Source organism: Leuresthes tenuis, unplaced genomic scaffold, assembly GCF_036924035.1.
Source record: "Leuresthes tenuis unplaced genomic scaffold, fLeuTen1.0.hap1 SCAF_16, whole genome shotgun sequence".
Lineage (NCBI taxonomy): Eukaryota > Metazoa > Chordata > Actinopteri > Atheriniformes > Atherinopsidae > Leuresthes > Leuresthes tenuis.
Genome location: NW_027325370.1, coordinates 9,710,935 through 9,728,352, shown reverse-complemented (window position 1 = coordinate 9,728,352; position 17,418 = coordinate 9,710,935). Strand labels below are relative to the sequence as shown.

The window sequence follows — 17,418 nt, the reverse complement described above, 5'->3', positions numbered from 1 at the left end:
GCTGCCAATCCTGTTGGTGTTGGAGAGATGTGTCTGCAGCATTTTAATGCATTAACCAACTACTGTTAAATATATGTAAACATTTTGATATATATACACAAACTCATGAGAGAAAAACTTAAAAGTCTTCACTTTATTATGTTTTGCTTTTAGAACCATGATAATGGTTTGAGAAAAAAAAGAAAGAAAGAAAAAAATAAAGAGTAAATGCAAATAAAAATCAATCAGGTCTCCCCCCCCCCCATGGTCTCACTGGTAGTAGTGACACTGAATTGAGGCAATTTGGATCGATCCCTTCATGGTGATTAGCAGGCCAGGCATCTGTGACGTGGTCCTTACAGAGGCCGTCCGCTCTGTTTTTCTCTCATCCAAGCATGGATCCTCTCTTTCAGTTCAGGAACTGCAGAATTAACAAGACGGTGAGAAGCAGCCACAGAACTGACGCTCACAATTAGCAGACAGGGAACCAACTTCTAAAAAATGACTCATCCCGACTATAATGAAGGCTTGGCCGTTTCTTTGTGAGAAATAAATGTGTGCCCTTGCCAATTTTGAACTAAATTTTTTGCCGTTTGTGCTATTAATGATGAAAAGTGTTCACGGTGGGGTTACCTGACTCCAGCATGCTTTCTGTGAGTGGCTGCCTGTTGAAGGGGTCGGTGGGGGAGTTGAGCAGGTGGCGCAAGATGATTGATCTGTCCATGATGTTCCCTGAAGGCAGCATCACAGGGTCAGTCATCAGCGTGTCCATCAGAGGGTCTGTGGGAAAGCAGAGGATTAAACCACAAATACTACTGAAACACTCAGTGACGACCATTTGCTGGCCGGCACCTTTATTAAACAGGGAATGCTGCCATCTTTACTATTCTTTTTTTTTACCCCCATCTAAAGCTGATAAGCAGGCACTGACTTTGAAGCAGAAGCAGTTCTCAAAATGTGGGTAAATGTGCCAACAAATACTCAAAGCTAATAAATTCTGAGAATGCATTCCCTATAATGAAATGTCACAAGGTTGTTAAAGTAGGGCTTGTGCGTTACCAAAATAAAACCTGGCATGTGAAATTGTGACCACACAGACAGCTGATACTCCAGCGTCCTGTATGGCACACTCCCATCAACTGTGGTGGGCTGGCAGGCATATCTGGGAATCAAAGGAGGTATGCAGACCACATTCTCTTTCTGGATTATCTTAAGTCTGTGGTTACAAGATAGCCACACTCTAAGCCGTCTATATGATCTGTATGTGCTCCAAAATCTGCTGCAAATGTTTAGAATTCAACAAAGGTCCCGACTGGCAGAGACTGACCAGGGGTCAAATAAAGTGGATTTTTTCTTCCCGAGGACATTCTGCAACATGCTACATGTGTAGATCAGGTGACCACTTTTCTGTTTGGGGTTTTTCTAAATGTACTCATCACCAATGTATGTATTTGCTTATGTTGGTTGATGCGAGTTTAGAAGCAGAACAATATGACAAACAGGCCACTTCACTTAATTACAATGTGGATAATTGTATTGGACCTCAAGATTACTGTAATGTACAAACTTGTTCCACCTTGTCAAAACAAACTTGGTGGTAATTTAAAAAAGGCAACATAAACCTTCTAATAACATGCAACTGATAACTGAGCACATAGGGAGTGTTACTGAAAACATTATCCCACAGAGTGAATGGAGGATGCAGTGCCTCTTCTTCCACTTTAAGTCCGTTACCTTCTGCTAAAGTATTAGTTTTCTGTTCTAAAAACAAAGCAGAGGGACACACCTTTGAACTCGTCGGGTGCATCGCTATAGTCCATTTCAGACTGGGAGTTCTTGGCGACTATCTCTTCCACCTTCTCTGATAGCAGCTTGAATTTCTCAATGGCGATAGAAGACTTAATACCAGCTTTCCTCATCTTTGAGATCACCTCCTCAAAGAGTTCACGGCTGTATGATCGCTAAAGAGAAATGAAAAAAAGGAAAATTCGTTCGGGAAGTATTCGGTGTTTCACAGGAAACCCATTTTTAAACATTACTATATGAATAAATGGTCAACCAGGAGATTAAACAGTGTGTCTTTACTGCTTTATCATTCAAAGGATTCTCTATGGATGAATTATACATTTTAGCCATTTTATAATCAACATTTAAATGTAACTTTGTGCCTTAATGTTACTGAAACCAAAATGCTCAATTTTGTACAATCTGTGTGTAAAACTAGTATCATTAACACATAAATAAAAAGATAGTATCTTAAATACCAAAGCTTTAAATTAATCAGTGCCAACCTGATCATCTGCAATTGCTTTAGCAAAGCGGGCACAGTCTAGCTGCAGGTAAATGTCAGTCAGCTGGTCGAGGAGCTTCTTTGGCTCAAAGCCATACTTCTCAGGGTTCTCCACCTTCAGGTCCCGACATTTGGGCCCACAGAGCTGCTGAAGGTTAAAGTTCAGCATAGCAGCTAAACGAGGCCCCAGCTCCTGTGTGAAAAAGGTGTTTAAAAATTTTCAATATCTAAACAACATTCTCACTATTCAAAAAAAAAAAAAAAAAAAAAAATGAGTGAGAACAGGGACACTCACGGGCCTGAGGAAAGGTTTCTGAACCTGCTTGGTGAGGATGTGGAACATCTCAACCGTTTCTGTAGCCAGGGCCAGATAGGAGCGAGACACTCGCTCATCCTGAGTCAACTGGGACTGGCGGCTCTGCTGCTGCTCCTGAAAAATCGCAGGAAAACACGTAAGAATTTCTGTTCTAATCTCTAACTTCTGCCAGGTTTCACCGCTTTACATGACCATCAATTGTGAATGGAAAGCTGACAGAGCCACCAAATCTTCAACTGAAATCAGTCTGCCTTAAAGAGTGGGTCCACTGAGGGCTGTTAGGCCCAAAAAGAAATGTTCAAACTCTTATTCGAAATGTCAATGTCTCATGAAATACCAAGTCAGTCCATTTTGTCAACACAATTTATGGTTATTATAGCCTCATTTCATCAGTGTGCTGGTGGTGCTTGTGGAACAAATTCCATCATAAAACAGGTTAGGTGAGCTCCTGCTCCTGTGACTATGTTTTATATGGCCTATTAGCACAACTATGAAAGAGGTGTATTATGCCATAGCTCACAAGGACTAGGACTTTTGCTATAATTTAATTTTTTACTGTTGTCCATCTCTCTTGGGTATTATCCACTGTGATCCACGTGCATTTTCATTACTCCAGCGTTGTGTAGTTATGTGTTTTACATGCGCCTATACTTTTGGTAAATCAAGCACAGACCCTCGGCAGCTGCTCCCACTGCTCCTTATTCTTCATCTCCTCTTGAACCTCATGGATACGCTTCAGGGACTCAAGGCTCTCATCCAGCAAGAAGGTGGTGTCATTAATCAGCATGTTGATGTAGCGCACAAACTGCTTCCCAGAGCTGGTGGGAAGTAAGCACAAGAACGGACAGACGAATAGATCAGGCTGGAAATAATCAGGAATCCTATGCACTGACACACTGCATATTCATTTATTTATTTTGTTAGTAGAAAACTCACTTGAACTCCTCCATGAAGGTGCCATGGTGGGCAATGTTCTGCCAGAGACTCTTGAAGATAGTGCTGATATGGTACCGTATAGTGAACTTATCATAGAACTCGCTGGTAGCACCAGTGTGCTCAACATCTAACCAATGAAGACAATTATTTAGTGAAAAAGGATCTTTCCTTAAGAGTAAAAAAAAAAAAAACAAAAAAAACATAGCACGTGCCGCAACATAGCTGCACTACACATTTTCAATTTAGTATCAGCTTACACAGTATACTGCACATTAAACTCACCTGTGTAAAACTTCATGAGAGCAGGGACCAGCTGTTTGACAGACAGCGGGTGATTCTCCATCATTTCAGAGAATCGCTGAGTACGAGGCTGTACAGCAGGGTTGGTGACAAACAGCACCTCCACCAACTTGGCTATAAGGTAGGGGTTCCTGATGTAGTGCTGACTGCAGATGAACACCACCAAGAAGGTGACAATGTCCTGGACGCACGGCTCATATAAAACCTGGGGAGAGTACCTGGAGGAAAGGATGCATGAAGAGGAGCACAAACGACACAGGTGTCAGCTCATAAATCACAGCTAGTTTTAGCTTCCGCATGAATGCAGATGTTGATAGCAGAAAACTTACTGCACAACAAAAAGCAGAAACTCTGCCACATCCTCAATGTAAAACTCAGGAAGAGCAGCAAAGCTTTTGGGAATCTCAGGGTTCAATGGTAGAGTAATGCTGTGAGAGGGAGGAAAAAATAAATACAACTTAGTGCTTCTTGATCTATAATGTCCTCTGGTATGAAACACAGCATCAAATTAGAAAAAGAAAAAAAAAAGCTGATGTCACATTAGTTCCTTTCGACATCAATCTCATGAGAAACGGCAGCATTATCCGTCAGTGGTGCGATGACTCACTTCGGGTAGGCAGGGTCCACCATACGCAGAATGAGCTGAATGACTGTGCTGTAAAACTGCAGACATCTGCGCAGCAGGTTCTCGTCCAGAAGGCCCACGTCAGCGCAAGCTTTGGCTCGCACCAGTTTCTGACAACACAAAGTCACACACGATAAGGATCACATCTCTGTAAATATGTTGCGTTATAGAATCCTGCATGTTTCAGCGTTTAAGTATTTGTGTGTGTGTGTGTGTACCTTCAACCTGGTGCCTAAGAATTCACCAATAAATGAAGGAAAAGGAGCTTTGTACAGCTCCATAAACTTTACCTTGAGCTGAGTTTTGCATCGTTTGAGCATCTCTCTGTGCCGACTAGCTAGTGGAGAATCCTTCCACTGACTCTCACTGTTTTTCAGCTCCTCTACAGTCCTAACAAGTGAGACAAAACTATTATTACACTTGCGAAGTGAATATGCAGCGACTATTTGTGCGTATACGTACCTGTTGAGTTCACGGATAGCGCGCAATCTGCGAATGTAGCGCCGACAGCCGGGCAGAATGGACAAATGGTGGGTGTGAAGTGTCAAGAAGAAGCACTCGGTGGGGAACTTGGGCTCAGAGAACTTGGTTGGATCTTCATCTGTTCACAGAATAAAATCATTATTCCATGTCATGTGTCCAGGTTTTATTTTTTCTTTCTCTCTTAAAAAAAATAAATAAATAAATCACTCAAGCATATGACATTAAAAGACATGTATGTAGATATGTGGATATAGAAATAATAGGCTAGAAAATGTCTTGATGAATCACTTAAGTATCGATAAATATGAAAATATTGCCAATTCAATCACTTTCAGTTTTGAAGTCAACTTGAATTTAATGAATTGAAAATAATACCAAAATGTAACAAATATTCAAAAAAAAAAAAAACACTTCCTAAACATTTTTCTTTCTTCAGAGCTCTGACAACCTTGCATCCAAGCGTTTTCATTTCCATCGACTTACGCAGTTCAGTCAGCCAGCTTTTCAGGTCCTCCATGGTGGCTTTGATTCGAGTTTCTTCCAGGCTGACAACGAGGCGACACCGTGGATGGAAAATGTAGTAGGGGTCCACTGTCTCCAACTTGATCTTCATGCTCAACTGTTGCAGCACCCATAAGAAGTTAAGCATGAAGCCATCTGTTGACACCAGTTTGTCATCAGTCTGCGAGAAAGAGGAAAAAAAAAAACAAGATGATATTTGTTTAAATGCACCTCGTCATGCGTGCATTTCTTTTTCACAGCGTCACTGTGGCAACCAGAGAGACTTTCGTTTTAAAAGCTGTAACATGTGGAAATGAGAACTTGTGGAACAAACCTGCATCTGGGCTTTCTTCACATTGTGGTTGACCAGAGCTGCCATGTAATTAAGGGCTAACTCGCGTGTTTCTCCATTTAGCAGGATGTTGTGGAGGACTTTGAACATGTCACCCTGACATGGAAGACAAATAATTAGAGACATTATTCTATATTTTCTGTATTACTGCGAAAGACAGGAATAGGAAAAAACCAAAACAAATAACAACCTCAGATTGTGGAAACTCACCCTGGCTGACTCCAGGTAGTGCTGCAGTGACTGGCTGACAACTCGTGTGTTCTCCATGGTGATGGCTGGGCCAGAGAAATACTTGTCTCCTACTTTGGTCTAAACAGAGAAGCATCATGTCAAGATTTCTGTACATTGAACAACACAGTTTTTGCTGTATCATTACATAGTTTCGCTCTCCATTCCAACACACAGTACAGAGTGAAGATGCATCGAACACTTTCCAACAAACTAATGTTTTCCATCTAGGTTAAGTTGTAAACTAATCAAGAGGGAGAAATGCTACGAGTCTGCGCTTCGACTCACATCGTCTTCAGCAAACACAGAGAGGCTAAAGAACGCTCCGAGGTAGGACAGTCTCTGAATTTCTCTGCCACAGCCAGGACTCAGAGGTTTGGGACACCACAGAGGCAGCGATGTTGCCTGCACAGAAACGGTGCCACAGAGATATACGTCACAGGAGGATACAAACGATACCCTGACTTCACTTATTTTATCTTCTAGTGCTATGATTAACAACCAGAATTAACTAATTATATACCCGTCTGACAGTTGGTCTTTATTATGAACTAAAGTAACTCAATTAAGTCTAGTAAATAAGTGCCAACCGGAACTTGATATAAACTCAAAATACTTTGTAATAACATTCTGTCACACTACTAAATATAGGCCAGGGTCCTTCCATGTGCAAGTGATTTGTGTTTTGTCTTATTAAGAAAAAGCAAATATACAGAGCTCATTATTCTGTGATGATGGCACTAAGTTGATTGGTATGAAGAAGGTGTAACAAAGAACAGGAGCCCCATTTCCACATAAAAAAAACATCAAGATTCTTGTTGAGTAAGCTATCTTTTTCAGAAATGCATCGCTAAAATTTTTGAGCTACGAGTTATAATAAAGTTATAATAAAGGAGTCGTAACACCAATGCCATTGCCAACCCAGCCATATACTCACCAAACTGCACACAGGGTGAGTCTTTCCAAACTTGATTTCACAGAGCTCAGCTAATGCCTGTTGAAACATAAAGCACACAAATCCTCAGTTGACATCTTCTCTGAACGCACAATGTTACAGGTTTACATGTTGAAGAGTGGTTTAACATGCTGCCGCATCTTTAAATCTTGTCGTTTAGTGTAAAAATCCTGTGAAAGTGACTATATTTGTTCTCCTATCCTGCCTGGTTCTGTAGGACGATGTGTCCTTACCATGAGGGGGAATTTAAAGTTGTCACTGTCAAAGGAACATTCTTTCACTGCTAATGTCAGGCCATGGAGGATGGGTATGAAGATCTGAAAAAGATGGTGATAAACAGAGTTAAGCTGACTTTGCTCCATTCAGTTTTACTAAACTGACTATCAAAGCCACTAGTTGTGTCATCTCATATTGACAATCCATCACTGAATTATATGATTCTGAACTTTTATATGCATCACAATTATATCCTTACAGTAGATGAAGCTCACCAAAGTTGTTACTGTGTTACAATTCAAGTGTTAATCCTGTAATGGATTTGTTTCTGCTCCCATTTACTGGGATAGTTCCAGCATAAGTGACACTGACTCAAAAATGGAAAGATGTGCTCCCAACCTGTCTGAACACTTCTTCCTCCTGATGGGTGATGCGCACCAGCTCCTGAATAAAGCCATAAGGAAGGTTTCGACACAGCATATAAGGTACCAGCAGAGACTGTTGGAGGGGGCTCCTACATGCAGCAAAGTGACAGAAAAACAGCACGGTGAAAAGAAATTAATAACTGGTTCGAGAGCAAGGTGAAAGAGTAGTTGCTATGGAGATGGAGGGGAAGGAATGGAACTGAATGGAAAGAAATAAACCCGAAGTGAGTGGCTGATTTTCTTACCGGGGCTGGGTCAGGGTGCCCTGCAGGACCAGGGCAACGTGGGAGATGCACTGAGAGCGAATGTTACTGAGAAGCTGGCTCACATTTGGTTGGCTACACATCTGAGAAGGAGACAAAGAGGGCATAAAATGCGGGGAAGTTCAAATAAAATATTCCACCAATTATACGGAGACCCTTTTAGATCCTGTTAAATGATCAAGAACTCATTTAAAGACTGGCGGACCTGCAGCCAGTCTGTGAGATACAGAATGTTCACCTGACCTCAGCACAACTGATATCAAATTAGATTTAGTGAAAAAGGAATCAAAACGTTGTCAAATGTCAGTTATTATCCAAATGATCATAATCTAAAAATCTTTAATCAATAATAATAATATATACTGAATAGGTCTCCCATTCAGTGAAAATCTCCTCTCTTGCAGCTTCCCACCTTGGGAGCTTTCCTCTCTTCCATGCCAACACTGTCAAAACGCTCCATGAGGTAGTTCAGCATCTCTGTCTCTTTGCATGCTTCAATGGTGAAGCCGTCGCTGGCTGAATCGCAGGACATCCCCACTCCACATGCACCGAGACTACAAACAGGAAGATAAACACAGAAGCAGGCGGAGAGGCTCATTGATTAAGAGAAAACACCACAGTGTCGAGAAATGTATGCATGTCGAGACCAATATCAAACATTAGGTGCAAGTGGTTAAACGGCTCAAACCCAACCTTGAAGAATCCTGAAAGAAAACGAACCCATTACAGACGGCAATGCAAAATTAAAAACTGAACTCTGGGGGGTGAGGTTTAAGAAAAGATTCACATATCCAAGAGCTCATTTCATCGAAGAAATATTCACCTTGTCACATTTACCAGACAAATGTGGTGATAAGAGTTCAAGTTGCTGTTAGTGTTCAGCTACGGAACCGTAACATGTACACGAATGGCTTCAAAGCACAACCATACCAAGCAGGGTAATAAAATTAAATTGGTTATTTGCAGGCAACACAGTAAATAAAACTGATACTGAAGCTTATATAAAAAAAATTTTTTTTAAAAGATATGAATATATATACATGAGTAATATCGGTAGATGAAACAAAGGCTTTTGATGTTGTGAAGACAGTCTGACTTAAACAACAGAATAAATAACTATAGTAAAGGAACTCATAATTAGGCCTACAATTAGCCACAAACAATTCAGGTGTACCAGTCATCTGGACACTTTTATGCTGCTGTGCAACATGTAAAAACTGAGGATGAGATTTCTGTGAAGTTAATGTGCTCTTCTGGCGTTAAAGGTCATTTGTGTGGCATCTTCGTCATAAAACAGCACATTTCCATCTCAGCCTCCCTGAGATGTTATCCAATATTGGTCTACACATAAAAACAGTTACACTCCTGATTTGGCCAACCATGTAACAACCAAAACACGCTCAGAGTGTCCATCAGTTCATCTTTCACAACTCTAACTGGAGTGTTTGTGCACTGTTAGCTGTAAGCCTGTTGGACCCACTGGAACATGCAGTAGGCCCATCTCTGAGCAAGCGCACACACGCATTAACACACACCGTGCAGTGGTGTACCTGGACCCAAACTGAACCTGTGCAAAATCCTCCTCCTCCTCAGAGTCTTCATCACTGCTGTCCTGAGACATGTCAGAAAGGGCAAAAAACAGGAACGACAAGGGGCTAACAGGACAAGAAAAAGACAGAAGTGAGAGACAGATTGGAAGAAGGGAAGATGTTGTGATGGCATGAGGAGACAGAAACAGGAGTGAAAAAAGGGAGATAGAAATAAATTCAGAGTGGCAACAAGTCACAAGAAAAGAGGACACAGAGGAAGGGAGCACAAGGGAAAGTGGAGTGTCATGCTTCCGTAAAGACGGCTTCTTGCGATTGGTTTTAAATATTCATCGAGGACATTTTGTGTGTTGCTTTAGCACACTGACAGAATCGGTCTTTAGATTTTAAGTGAAGAAATGCTCAAAAACAAGTCAGTCATTGACTTTTAGACTTGCAGTGCAATTCTCAACTTGGATAATCTTAAGCTTGCGTAAATGAGAAAGGATTTGCTCTAAGAAAAAATTTAAAAAGCAATGTGAAACAAAAGACATGGATTTGGCCAATGCTCACTTCTCACCTAGCCTCACACCTGGTGACTCACAATAACTTTAGGTTTTTCTATGTTTGCTGGGATGTGCACTCCACACTGACATGCATGTGACAGATGAGATACCTAGAAGGTGGGATCCTGGCAGCAAAGGCAGCCTGTCGAGCATTCAATCTGGGAGAAGGAGGCACCACAGGAGGGGTTGTGGATGAGGATTGGTTGGGAGCCCTGGGTGAGCTCAAGGAGAGGGACTGGGGGCTAAATGGTGGGATAGGAACTGGGGTGTTGGGAGGAACAGAGGGCCCAGTCGGGCTAGGAGAAGGTCCAAGAAAACCAAATCCTCGCTGACCTGGGCTCAGTGGGGAAGGAGCTCCCAAGGGAGGGGTGACAGAGTATGGCCGGTAGCGTTGGGAGATGGGCATGGGGGCAGATGGAGGGTTGAGGGAGTGCCTCTGAGTGGAAGTAGCAGGCGGGCTGGGAGGAACAAATAATTGTAGAGCAGAGGGTGCGGTAGATGCTGTGGATGTAGTGGGGGTGGAGAGAGATGAGCAAGTCCTCTTGGCTGCATCCAAAGCCATTGGGTGAGGACTACCACAGCCATACAGACTGTGGATAACATTGATAAGATCATCATTGGTTGGCAAACTGATCTGTTGGCACTGCTTTAAAGACAGATGATCAAAGCAAGATCACAGCGACTATGAAAAAAACATGGCAGCTTCCAGCCACAAAAATGAGTAAGAAGAAAAGAAAACTTTAGATAGCTTCCATGCACCCCATTGCCTTCATTTCTGGGAGCTTAGCCGTCAGAAAAGATATAAACCAGTCAAGGTACTTGCCTGGACAGAGAGCTGGCTCCAAAGGACCCAGCACTAGGGCCCATTGGGCTGCCACCTTGGCTGGAGGGCTGCACCAGTGTCAGACGGTGGTCGGGGGATTTTGCGGCTGCAATTGGCTGCGAGGTGGCGGTCAAGCTGGCAAAAGGGTTATGGACACGTGACTGGGATGACATCATTAAGACTTCCATCAGGATCTGGCTGATGAGGTCTTTGAAGTCAGAGTATACTGCGAGATCAGAAAGAAAAGGTAACAGTCAGTTAGCGGTGCAGGAATGTGACTACAGTAAACAGCCTGCCATTTTGCTGAGTGCAGTCATTTGGGTGAGGAGGAAAGAGAAGCTGCCCAACAACATACCATCTTTAGAGTTCTGGTGAAACTCTGCAGCCAGCGAAGGGAGAAAGATGACATCTCTATCTTGCTCCTTCCACGATACGCGGAGGATCTTACAAATGAGCTGCAAAGCTTGTTCTTCGGAGACATCGGAGTTTGCAGAGGTTTCCTATGAAAGGTAGCAAAGGCTTTTTGATAGACAGCATGAGCCATCATACAGTACATGCCAAAATAACCAACACAGCAGAGTCAGGTTACTTATTATCTGGTGATCATTGTGGTCAAACAAGGTATTTTCCACGAAGCCAAAGAACCCAATGAAAGTGAAACTGTGTTTCTGGAAAGTCTCCAATTACCTTTGTACCCAAGCACCTATTTCATGTCTATGCATGCAACACTCGTTTGATCTCCAGAAGGGCATAATCAAAGTCAAATTATCCAAATAATTTTAAGTTAAATGTCTCCCTCTTTTACCTTTTCGGCCAAGTTTCTCTTCTCCCTGCGGTCACTGTCCTCCACCTCCATGTTCTCTATCCCTGAGTCCACATCCACCTGGGACATGCTGAAGAAAAGAGGGCGACAAAGTGCTTCATGAGTCTGCGTTCTTAAGCAAAACATTCAACCCGTAGAAGCCGCGTGGTTCAAACAAAGCGTCATATTAGACTCATCAACGAACCATCGAAATCTGTGACTGACAGACAACACATTTCACAGACACTTTTCATATCCATAAAAGAGGAGCACCTTACACTTAAAGCATTAAAACACTTGCCTCTTTTCACATGAGGCAGGGTCAATGTCCATGCTCTGCGATCGGGACAAACTCTGGGACTGAGTCTCGAGGCTGTTGGAGGGGGAACTGGAGAGGGAGCTCACACCCTCGCTGCTCTGACTGCCGTACGCCACCCCTGCAAAACACAACAACAACATAAACTTTAAGGCACAGGAACAGTTTTCTGTTCGGTTAGAATACTGTTTAAGGGAATACCCTTCATTCTTTTAATAAGACCAACCCACATCCAAAACAAACAAAAACAAAAAAACACTTATAGCCTGCGAAGCCGTGGATTTTAGCACATCGTCCCTTTTTTCTTTTCCCCTCTTGATTTGCTCGATGCTTTCTCACCGTGGAATTAAAAATTCACAGCTAATGGAATAATGAGTAAATGGAGTGGCCGGATCTCTACAAAGCTGACATTGTGTGTAGATTTTACAAAGTGAAAAAAAAAAAAGAAAAAGAGAAGAAAAAAAAAAAAAAAATCAACAAATTAACCATCTGGGAAAGAGGAGAACCGAGGTCACAGAGAGCGAGCAAAGCTTCATTGATGTTACAATTAAGAAAATATTGATTATAAAATATTGATTATATCATAAAAAATGATGAAACATGCCGACATCTTTTTATGCCACCAGGCCGCAACCGATAAGTAAAAAAAAATAAAAAAGGGCTTAAGTTGGAAACACAGTAAGCTAGAACACATTTTTCATATTTTTGTGCCTTTGATCCATTTTTTTGTAAAAACATGACGATGAACTTTTAATTAAGACCAATTACATTTTTTATTCCTGTCAGTCTAAATAAAAGCTGGTACTCTGGATCACTGATACCAATTTCCTTTCAGACTTTCTGGCCACATTTATAAAATAGACTAGTATCATCACTAGAGGGAATTAAATTCCCTGCTTACCACTAAAAACCTTAAGCAGTCGTTTCATGCCAGAGCTACTGTCACAGGGGGGAAATTGTAACAATGTGCGAGCAAAGCTTAAGATTCGTCTTCTGTGCCATACCATTATAAGTCCTGATAAGTGTCAAACAGGAAAAATAAGCTGATTAACACCCAGGATTTAATGATAGACTTAAAAATTCCAACCTGGTTTAAAAATAATCATTTGATTAACAACTGTCATAGCAAATAAAAACTGCCTAAACTAAAAAGAGGGCTTCAATAAGGGATTGCTTGAAAGTCACGATGAAAAAGACACATTTTACATTATTAGTAACAGCATCATTCGCCCCCAAAGCATAACAACAGACACATCTATGCATATCAACAAACAATGCCAGGAAACTGTCACTGTATCTATACATGGCTCACTAGTGCATTTTCCAGAGCGGTGCAGGGATGAAAGCCTCAATTCTCATTCTGCCCTGCAGGTCCTCTCCACTTTGTGTCAAACAGGAACACTGGTGATCAGCTGTTTGTGTCGATATCCATGGGTATTTGTGATCGATTCTCGCTTGGCAAATATCAAGGTCACCAATACAAAACTTTCCTCTCAGTGTTGTGCTCAAACAGCCAAGGCTGTTTATCATCTAAGCCTCACAAACAACATGTCACAAGCTAATTTGAGAGGTACAGCAGAGTTAGGCAACAGCTCATAAAAAGGGCTGACTGTGATTACTCATCGATGACATATTAAGAAAGCTGATCTGTTCTTAACATCAAACCTACATATCAAGTACCCCCTGCAGTAAAGGACAATTCCACAAAAAAATGGCTGGCTATGTCCCATAACCTGCAGACTTTAAATCTTACCAGAGTTGCCCATGGGGGAGGTGGCAGGGGTGCCAGTGTGGACATTGAGCCCCAATGATTGAGAGGCAGCTGGTGGCACAGGTTGGGGTGTGGCACCTGAGGGTCCAGGGAGGGGTCCAGGTGGAGTCTCTCTCTGTGGGGATGTCAGGGGTGTGCTGAGAGGGGTGCTGGGTTGTGACGTCTGACCTCCTGCAAGTCGCGCCAGTCGCCTTCTGCGAATCTTAAAATGTACACCAGCAGATTTTTCAGTTCGTCTGTGCAGCTCAAACAGCTGCCAGACAGTTGAAATGCTTATTGACCAATTATCGATTAGCCTTTTAATAGGGACTGGCTCCTTCAGTCTAGGCAGAATAATAAACATATGACAATAAATGTTGATAATTACTACCCCACGAACCACGTTCGATGACAACAAAGTTGAATTTGACTTTACTGATGTTTTTTTTTTTTTTTTTTTTTTTTTTAGGCCTTCTGCTGTTGCCGGGGGGGCAGAATACTAAAAAAAAAAACTCATTAAACCTGTACAGGCATGTAAAGAAGAGGTTATCAATAGTAGTCATTCATTTTAAAGTTTTTTAAAAACAATAGAAAGCAGCTTTGTGGCTGTTTGTTTGCCGGATATTAGTAGCAAAATGTTTATTCAACTGAATGGTTTTATTGGAAGAAAATGATACAATATTTCTAATAAAGGTGATCTGAAGTTAGAAATAATCCTCATGCATATACATGGGAAAGGTAAGTGACTCAAAGTACACTTTCTGGACCCGTCTGTTCTTAATAAGATAAAACAAAAAGAAGAGGTCCTCCATCAAAATACTCAGATAATTTTATACTCGGATGTTTTGATGGGACAAATCGGAGTCCAAGTCAAATCTGTCTGGGTGGAGAGTTACAAGTTCCTGTCCATTTTCCAAATGTAGTCAGAGTACATTACAAATTAGTCACACTTTGACTTTAATACATACAGCTCTTAGGTTAATGTTACCTTGCTAAATTTCAAAGTAATACTTTAATTTTATTTAGGTAATGTCCAAGTCTACCTACCTGAACTTGATGTGATCCCTTTTACAATAATTTCTACATTTCAACAATAACTCGTGTATTTCTGGACTTGGACGTAAAATGCAGTATCTGCAAATCCTAAGGATTTTTATAGTATTAAAGTCAATGATCATCGATCAAAATAAAAGTCTCACATTCCTTTCTGAATTTTCTTTTACCCTCTCACGACCAAAATCTGAACGTCCTCAGCGCTAATTCCAGTCTAAAACATATTCAGTCACAAATGAAGAGAGAAGACAGTCAAAGATAGGTTTTTTGGAGTTGGGAAACAAATCGGCTATTTTTGCTGTATGCTTCTCACAAGAATAATCATCTTAAATTGCTTCATACTTTCTAGTGGAAAGTGATACTAGTGATTATCAAGTTATAATAAACTTAATCTGACTGTAACAGCTACATGCTGATATCAGCTCTGCCATAAATTATAATTTTACAAACGATAAGCCTTTGTTAAGATTGATTTTTTTTTTTAAAGCCAGTTTTTTTCCATTAGCTCCAGGAAGAGTTGAAGGTACAACTTGTTATGACTTGGTTTGCTGCCTACCAAAGGAGGTCCTCTTCTTATGCCTGTCTGAACAAATTATTGATACACTTATTATATTAAATCACACACAAGTATGACCCATTTTCACACACACTTCAAATAAGTTTTACATTAATTTTTCAAGGAAATCGGTGTTTCCAATTTGAGTTGGGGGGAGGCGAATTAGAGCAGAATGATAAGTTGACTTGTTCTTGGATACAATTTCTCCATAGTAACGGTACTTTACAATGAGTAAAATACTGTTAAACCCTCTGTCTCTAATACTACGTTTAAGAGACAGGCATTTTAGAAAATTTATGGTAACAACAAATTAGAACACAATCTGATGCAAGTTCCAACAGTCGACCCCACTCACAGATGATTGCACAATGGTGGCCAGATTTTTTTTTCCTTTTATTTCTGCTGAGTCGTCTCGCAGGCTAATTTCTACCCGTTAGCAAAACAACATTAGCGATTGTCAGCTAGCCTACCGCAAAAGATATGTCACATAAAGTCAATTACCACGATGTCATAGATTTGTCAAAAAACATCGACGAGTAACGACCTTCCAGATGACGATGAGCCGATACATCTACGCTAATTTGGTCGTTTTAATTTAAAACCTATGATTTCCAGAGCTTGTGTTCTGAGTTTGGCTGTACGTTAGCGAATTAGCACTGTACTCCGGCTGAATAAAACGGTACGGGTAACGGTGACAGAAAGCACTCAACCTACATTCAACTTCTCGTTCATCCACTGGTTTACTTAATTATGTCCTTTAAAAAAACATCATATGAATCGAGATGGCAAACATATATTTATGTTTGCCGGTCGTGAGCCAACTGTGGGATTTCCTCGCTAATGCTTTTCTTCCATTTAGATTAAGCTAACATCTGTGCTACCTTTTGTAGCAACTAGGCTAGTAGCAAGACCCCCACCAAGGGTAAAGAAAGGAATTTCTAAAGCGTAATTTATATCATTGGGGAAATAAAAGCACATTCCTCTCTTAGTTAAGGGAATTTTCATTGACACCTTACCTCATCTGCGCTCAACTCTTCCATCATCACAGCTAAGTTAGCAAGCTATTTCACTTTCAGTTGCTTCAGTGTGCCAGCCAGAGCCAGCTAGCTAGCTTGTATTAGAACTGAATATGCATAGTCTAACTCGTTCAACAAATACGTGTCAGTCTTGATTGTCCTCAAGATAAAAACTAGGACACCAATTTACGGAGGATGGCAAGATACAATTCCTCCAAAATGTCTGTCGTTTACTAGTTTTCTACCAATAATTAAACAAAAAGAAAAGTAGTTAGCTATTATACGTCAAAATACAACAGCGGCCATTTTGGTTCTACACTACGTCACGTGACTTAAGGGACCACTGGAGGTTTGTGGTATTACTGTGTCGCATAGAAAAACTCTGCTGCACCTGTTGGGTGAGGTGATTAACTATAATATAATGCTTTTATTCAATTATTAACAAACACTACAGCTGAATCTGGTGAATATTCTGCTTTTTACCTTATACAAAAAGGACTGTGTAATTCGATATGATCTTTATTTGGTTTGTTTTATTGTTCTTATTTTTTTGCGCCATTGTATATTTATCAAGCAATTTTTACCTACTTGTGACGTCACAAATGGAAACGTTGACATACAAAACGCCTAAAAATCTAATGAAACATGCATTGCTTTGTGAGCAATGAAAGCGAATACAGAAGCAAGCCATACCTGAACTGTTTTGCTGACTGAAAAACTAATTTGATCGTTCTTGGGAATTTTTCATGCTTAACATTTCACAGCTCTGCCTTTTTAAATTAGTCGATTTGGTACTTTTCCTTTCAATGCCTTTAATATTATATAAGTTTGTACATTTAGTACAGGACCTAAGACAGTGTCATATACTTTTTTGACATTAACATTGTAATGATATCTGTCTGCATTTTCTTCATGTGACATTTTCACTATTGAAATGCAGGATATTTACTTGTAGTGAAGTTTTTTTTTTTTTTTACAGCGTTGCATTCATTCACTGTAAAAAACATTTACTGTATGTGTGAAGCATTTCTTCCACCACAGGTTGCAGGTGTAGAAAAGTCCACATTTTGTGTTATTTCACTGCACTTTACTCAAATTGATTTCAAGCTAACTGCTCTCAGCTTCTTTAAGATTAATACCC

At 40.8% G+C, this 17,418-nt stretch overlaps 1 protein-coding gene across 2 annotated transcripts; it reads right to left on the bottom strand.

Annotated features, from left to right (window-relative positions):
* Positions 1–236: 236 nt before the first annotated feature.
* On the bottom strand, positions 237–16,589 carry ube4b (ubiquitination factor E4B, UFD2 homolog (S. cerevisiae)). 2 transcript variants are annotated; one of them, XM_072367251.1, is made up of 29 exons: positions 16,278–16,589; positions 13,656–13,875; positions 11,888–12,023; positions 11,590–11,677; positions 11,140–11,284; positions 10,785–11,010; positions 10,072–10,551; positions 9,405–9,524; positions 8,282–8,423; positions 7,852–7,952; positions 7,581–7,695; positions 7,199–7,282; positions 6,948–7,004; positions 6,299–6,415; positions 5,993–6,091; positions 5,765–5,878; positions 5,413–5,611; positions 4,909–5,047; positions 4,737–4,836; positions 4,429–4,556; positions 4,151–4,249; positions 3,804–4,039; positions 3,522–3,648; positions 3,259–3,403; positions 2,565–2,699; positions 2,271–2,462; positions 1,766–1,940; positions 613–759; positions 237–400 (listed from the first exon to the last, which is right to left on the bottom strand). In XM_072367251.1, the coding sequence occupies exons 1-29, from the start codon at positions 16,302–16,304 to the stop codon at positions 336–338; spliced, it is 4,158 nt and encodes a 1,385-aa protein (XP_072223352.1). In that variant the 5' UTR covers positions 16,305–16,589; the 3' UTR covers positions 237–335. The 2 variants fall into 2 exon arrangements, with proteins under 2 accessions (XP_072223352.1, XP_072223351.1); XM_072367250.1 differs by lacking the exons at positions 9,405–9,524; positions 10,072–10,551.
* Positions 16,590–17,418: the final 829 nt, after the last annotated feature.

What these genes read in the sequence shown, in the direction of transcription:
- ube4b (XM_072367251.1), bottom strand. Translation starts at nt 16,304, where the DNA reads ATGATGGAAGAGTTGAGCGCAGATGAG. An exon ending in GATGCAAAACTCAGCTCAAG is followed by an intron (nt 4,557 to 4,736) that starts GTAAAGTTTATG and finishes TTGTGTTGTCAG; the next exon opens with AAACTGGTGCGAGCCAAAGC. An exon ending in AAGCAATTGCAGATGATCAG is followed by an intron (nt 1,941 to 2,270) that starts GTTGGCACTGAT and finishes ATTTCTCTTTAG; the next exon opens with CGATCATACAGCCGTGAACT.